Below are 6,803 nucleotides of genomic sequence, written 5' to 3'. Positions count from 1 at the left end.
TAAAGGGCCAGCATATTCTTCCACCACTGGCCCAAAGTCCCAGTCTGAGAGAGGCAAATATAGAGAGAACATATTTAAAATACAAACTTTTTTTTAATTTAAATTTGTATTACTTAAATCCAGCAGAAGTACAAAATTCCCCCACGTCAGATTCTTAAGAAAATTAACACATATTGTATTGGCGGTATACTTCCAGGAGTCCAGAGTTTGGGGTGGGAAAGCAAAAATAGACATCCTACTTTCTTACTCTGAATTTAACATCGTCAAAGTTCTGCCTGTTTAATACCAAGTAGCAAATTTGCTGAGACGGAGAGGAAGTGAAAATAGACAAACTACTGAGTCAGGCAGTTTTTCAGTGAGGTCAATGCGATGTTGTTTTACAGTGAAACCATCTATTCACAGTAACACATATTGTCTCACTGTTGTCCTTCCAGTCCAGCCTGCTGTTCAAGTGAACCCCCAGGTATTTGTAGTGGTCTACAACTTCCACCTCCTGGCCCTGGATAATGATGGGCTCTACTGGTGTCCACATTAAGGAGCAGGTGATTGGCCTGAGACCACTCCACAGAGTTTCTGATCAGTGTTCTGTACTCCCCCTCCTGTCCATCCCTGATACACCCAACCCCCATAGAGTCATTGGAGAACTTCTGCAGGTGGCAGGACCCAGAGCTGTACAGGAAGTCTGAGGTGTATAGAGTGAACAGAAAAAGAGACAGGACAGTCCCCTGTGGTGCCCCCACTTTACTGATCACCGTATCAGACAGGTATCTAACATACAGGTCAGTGTAGTATTTAAAATGATAGTAAAACGTTCAGGACAAAGGGTTTGGTGTGAATTCAAAGTTGGTGGAGGGCACATGAAGTCAAATGTTGTAAACAGAAAAATAATAGCTTATCATGAAATGCCATCTAGCATTAGTAGTCTCTGTGGGCAATGGTGGATGAAGTACTCAAATTCCTATACTATACTAATACCACATTGTGAAAATATTCCAAGTACAAATCTTTTAAGACTGGACCAATTTGAAGTACTTTATAAGTTTAATCTGTAGCAGTGCTTCATATTCTACATCAGGGGTCTCTAACTCCAGTCCTTAAGGTCCACTTGTTTTCCAACTACCCCTGCCCTTGCAGCTTCTGATTGGCTGAACACACCTGATCCAGGTAATCAGCGGTGAGTAGGGCAGGGATAGTTGGAAAACAAGCAGTGCAGTGGACCTGGAGCACTAGAATTGGACACCCCTGTGCTACATGATAGATGTTCAAAATTTCCACTGGACAGGAGTGAAATTTGGAAACTGTGACATATCTACAGCTGTAGGACAGATGGAATAAAAGTGTAATATCTGCCTCTGGAATTTAGTGGAGTAAATTTCAAAGTTGCATAACATGCAAAGTGAAGTATACGTACCTCAAATTTGTACTTAGGTAGTTGTTGAGTAAATGTTCCCTATTACTTTACACCACTGTCTGTGGGTCTTGTCAGGTCAGGATGTAGATCAGTTAAATATTCACCCTGCAGAACTCAGGGAAAGTCAACAAATCACTTTTTGGTCCTTGTAAAGCAATCAAATAATCAAACCATAACCCAAGCAAACAATGTTAACAGCTCAAACAGATACTGTAGGTGCTGAGTGGAGTTCAGCTCAGGGACTGATGTTTTAGACTAACCTGTAGATTTAACCAAGTTTGTGTTTTGCTCATATTCTACACTGTCACAATAATAAAGACTGACATATTTTAATCCTAAAAGTTAAACTGATTCCTGCTGGGTATCAAATGAAAAAAGAGAAAAACACGGGTCATAATTTGCACTTCAAAGGTTTAACAAACCATGAGCTGCTGCAGTTAAACCTCACACACGTTTTTTCCTATTTAATGCTTTTTTCTGTTTCAATATTTTTTTGAGCAGTCTTACTATCATGCATTATTTTTTCCAGTATAGTGGAAGAATACTGTGGAAGATCATATTCATAAATCAACCATACTTACATATAGCCCCTGTGTCTTTGACTAGTCTTCATTTGGTCACTTCTCCAACAGTGTGAACACTCTAAAACCTCAAATATGATCAAATTTAGTGTAGTGTTTCACTGCAGGAGGGTGTTTCTTTGTTTCTTCCACATCAAACTAAGGAAACAATTTCTTTTATGGCGCTGCCTTTGGTAACAGAGCATTGGGAAACCCTTTTCAAACTGAAAACACATTGCTGTCCATAAAAACTCACATGCTGTAGAATTAAATTTCCCTTGATTGAAAACAAGGGGTCCAAAATGTGCAGAACAGACCTAGGTTAAAAGTAGACAAAACTTTGTGGACATGTCGTACGATGTGTTTACAGACTAACAATTAATTGATATGCAATTTTTACTTTACATGTAATTAAATTAAAATGAAATTAAAACTAAACCAAATTTACATGAACATAACATTTTGAAAAGACAACCACATTTAATTTTAATCTTTTTATTGGTTAGGTCATCCAGCTACCTTACCTTCAAATAATTAAATTATAAGTTCTTTTTAAATATTGTCTTCAAATAGGAAAGCATAGTAACTTAAAGCAAAACTCATTCACACAGATTGTCTAAAATGTGAGATAAAAATCAAGGTTCCCCCTAAAACACTCAAATTACAACATTAAACAAATAGTGACTGAAAGGTAACACACTAAACACAAATCTATTAATATAAAGAACTGGTCAAACATGGGCCAGAACAAACACACCGGTGCACTCATTTATGTTCATCCAGTCAGGGGAGCAGTCAGTTCATCTTTCTGTTACGTTCATGTCACTGAATCTTTCTGGTGCTTCCCTCTGTGTCTCCAGGGGTCGGGTGAGGGCTGTGATTACATGTAGGTGGGTTTCAGCATTGCCTTGCAGCGCCGCAGGTCATGGTCATGCCTACTTCATTTAAAAACCAAAGGTGTTCTCGCCGCTGTAAGCCACGTATAAAAAGCCGTCCTCGTCCTTCTCTTTCTCGTACAGCTGCCCCATCGTGATGCTGAAACATGAAGGAACACGTTTCTGCTGGACACCAGGGTAGTTGCTGAATATTCCACATTTTTCTTACTGTCAGAATAACAATAAATGTTTCCTACTAACAAGATTTGTGTATCTATGCCTGATACATCTCATTACTCGGTACCACAGAGCTCAATTCTTCCTAAAAAACACATCGGTGATCCACAGTTTCACTGTAGATACAATAAGAACCACTTTAGAAGCTACATGGTTAAAGTACATATGCATGCATAAATATAAAATACTGTATATTAATGGGCCATTCTGTACAAAAAGTACTTAGAGTACGTTTTACTTAAGTAAAATCTTGAATTCAAAAGATTACAACACTGATCATCAACAACAAAAAGCTCTTTTCAGACAGTAGCTTCTTGTTTTTATTCGACAATGTCACTTCAAAATGGTTAAAATTAGACTGGTCAGATTTGGCAGATACCAAATGTTAAAGAACTCAGCTCTGGCCAAAAAGACTTGATAATTGTTTAGTGTATGAGATGATGAGGACCTGAAATGTCTTGCTTTATTTGAAAAAGAGTCAAAAACCTCAAAACATTCAGTTTACAATAATATGTGCCAGAGACAATCAGCACATCCTCATGTTTAACAGGCTACAATCAGAGAGTCTTTGGCATCTTTTCACTAAAAACACTGGCATATGCTGTTGATCAGTGAATCTGATTAATAATAAGCCTTCATATAAGTCTGACAACGATAATAAATAAATTATAATTATATTCAGTGTATGTTGTGGAAAGTGCAAAAATGTGCCCAGGTTATGTTATTATTGCAAAGTTACATATTATTTTGATTTCCTCGCCAAATATTATAATTTCCTCATGGCCTATTAGCAATTGTTTCAAAGCCCAGTGTTGGTCCACTGCCCAAGCACTGGGAAAGCAAAACAGTTTCCTGACCCTGACCTGGACTGAGGCACCGTCTTGTCCACAAACAGAAAGATGGCCTTCTCTGATGGCAGCTGGATGCGTTTTCTGATGATCCACATGAACTGAGCCACTGTGATGTCAGAGGGGACCAGGTACTTCCTCTTGTCAATGTCCACTATCTGTGATCCAGACACCTTCTCCACAATCACCTGACAAACCATACACATGCAACCCACATATGATAATAAACAAACTGCAACATATAGTAAACACAGATCCCCTAAATCACCTGTGATATCACACGACTTTCACTCACCGGGACCCTGTCAGGGTACTTGTTGCGGATTTTGGCAGATTCTATGCATCGGTGTTCTGTAGGACAAAAAAACATAACAGCATTTGTGGTAATTAGGTGAAGGTTTTACATATAAGAATGCACTGCATGTTAAGATGCACTGAGACGAGCTGAACACCACCCACAGATCTGGTAACTGAAAAAGGTGAATGTGCAACATTTAATCATGAATAAAACATTACCACATTGATCCTGTGATACTGGTTTAATTAACTCACTGGCAGCTAATACAATACACTGCCATTTAAACTAGCAGCTAAATATTTCACAGCAAATTTTTCCAGCAATTGCTTGCTCAAAAGTGAGTTAATCACTGCCTATTTTAATTATCGTAGCTCTCCTAGATTCCATTCAGAATTTCTAGACAGGAAATAACTGTAATAAATTGTAATAAATGTTTAAAAACACATAATGTAGCTGTAAGCAGCTAAATAAAAGTCTTTATTACCATTCTTGTTATAATCTGTTGCTCCTCATGCCGGGGCTCATATGTGGAGGACGGCTCATTGGCAGATGGGTAATCAATAACAATAAAATATATCTACAACAATATAAAATGTGCCTCTATAGGATATATGAATTGTTATTGCATGAGTACTTTACATTATTGAACACTTAAAACAATAACTACATTACAGAGTGCTGTTGCCACGACTAGCAGTTCTTTTCGGATGTGAGATTAGTTGACAGAAAATATTGCCAACAATTTTAATAAGTAACTAAGAAGCTTTTCATCTGTGGGAAAAAGCTGAACATATATTACTCCCAGCTTATCAAATGTGAGGGTTTCCTGCTTTTCAATGTTTATTATAACAATGAATTCACTATATTTGGGTCATAGACTGTTGTGGGACAAAAAACACCTTGCAAAAGTAATTTGCTGATCATCCCCAGCTCTGAGAATATAGTGACGAGCGTTTTTCACAATCTATTGTCATTGTCATCTTTTGACAACTCAACAGATTAACAGGACAGTGAAAATTACCATGCAGTATATACAGGTTGCAGTTATCTCTAGTATGAAGCAGTCTGCAGAGGTAACATCCTCTTTCTCAGAGGAAGCACATGGGTTTGTGGGTAATGAAGTCCTAACATTGACAATAACAATAAGCTGTGGTGGAGAGAGGCCAAATGCTCCTGCCATATCCTCATTTGTATAGTTGTGCTTCACCTGAACAACAAAGGCTGTGCACTAGTTTCTAATTAAAGGGCACTGACACTGTCGTCAGCAAGTTTATCTACAGCGTATTTATATACTATATTAATAAACTGAGTAAGTTAAAAATATTTGGTTTCATTTTCACAAATGGAAATAATGGTCTGTTTTCTGTGTCTCACAGCGTTATAAACACATCGGCCCTTGATAACCTGTGGGGACATTTGTCATTATTTTTGTCATTAAGTGTAAACACTTAGTAGACATACTGAGAAAAGGGGAAAACAAGAACTTCATTTCCCAGAGCCCAATGCGATGCCAATCTAATGTCAATCCACTGACAGTAGTGACAAATGCATTTAGGCTTGATGGGATGAAAAGTGCGTATTTATCGCGATGAAACAACTCTAGTGCAAAGAAAAACACATTCAGCTGCAGAAACACTAAAGCGGCCAGCTCCAACCTGCTGCAGCTTAATGTGTCGATATCCACCATCAGCCTGAAAACAGCTCGCCGCCCGCTGGCAGGAGGCTATGTTCGCCTACAATAAGTCATCACGTCGTTTTTAAAGTGCACACATGCGAACTGGCTTGTTTTTCAGCTGACACGAACATTTAGAGGAGGATTTGTCGAGTGTGTGTCGCTACAGCTAACTAACTAGAGCTAGTTGCCTACAGCTAACCAAGTACAGCTAGCTAACTACAGCTACCGACCTACAGCTAGTTAGAAGGCCGGTCTGTGTGCCCGACGTGTGTAAACATTAAAGCCCAAATGATATCCCAGACGATAAGATATTTTCCTTCATATAATTAATCTGCGGGTCCATTTTTCAATCAGTCTCCTCCCTTACCCAAGGAGTGATCCTCTTTGAACATCCATTTCATGTTTGCCGTTTCCGGGGTTTTTTCGCTCGGTGCAGCAATTTATAGACACGACTTGATGTAAAGCTGGTGTAAAACTGACTTTCTCTTTTGTTTGGTTCTAGTGATAACCTTTAAATTAATGTAGACACGGTACAACAACGACAAACACCCCAGCAAACTAACAAACAGCCTCCTCTTCTTTCACCATCAGTCCAGTGCCCCAGCGATGACGTCACCCCAGGACTGCACCATTCCGCTCCACAGAGAAAGGGGTGAGGAGCCAGAGGAAAGAGCGAGAGTCGAACATTTTAGAGTTATACAATTCAAGTTTAATACATTAATATAAAGGTGTAAGCTTAACTAACGTTTTGTTGATATACTGCATCATCCAGAGTAGATTTAAGGATTGAGACTGGCAACCTTGTCATATAATTGCCCCGTTAGTTATTTTGGTTTTACATTGTGTTACTCTGCTAAGAACATAAACAGAACCTCATTATGGAGGCCCTGGAGTGCCAA

General features: G+C 38.8%; 1 protein-coding gene across 1 annotated transcript; it reads right to left on the bottom strand.

The window, feature by feature from the left end:
- Positions 1 to 2,446: 2,446 nt before the first annotated feature.
- LOC113137923 (gamma-aminobutyric acid receptor-associated protein-like 2) lies at positions 2,447 to 6,510 on the bottom strand. The gene is made up of 4 exons (XM_026319921.1): positions 6,272 to 6,510; positions 4,227 to 4,282; positions 3,947 to 4,119; positions 2,447 to 3,006 (listed from the first exon to the last, which is right to left on the bottom strand). The coding sequence occupies exons 1-4, from the start codon at positions 6,303 to 6,305 to the stop codon at positions 2,916 to 2,918; spliced, it is 354 nt and encodes a 117-aa protein (XP_026175706.1). The 5' UTR covers positions 6,306 to 6,510; the 3' UTR covers positions 2,447 to 2,915.
- Positions 6,511 to 6,803: the final 293 nt, after the last annotated feature.

This window comes from Mastacembelus armatus, chromosome 3 (assembly GCF_900324485.2).
Source record: "Mastacembelus armatus chromosome 3, fMasArm1.2, whole genome shotgun sequence".
Taxonomy (NCBI): domain Eukaryota; kingdom Metazoa; phylum Chordata; class Actinopteri; order Synbranchiformes; family Mastacembelidae; genus Mastacembelus; species Mastacembelus armatus.
This window is presented reverse-complemented; position numbering and strand designations above follow the sequence as displayed.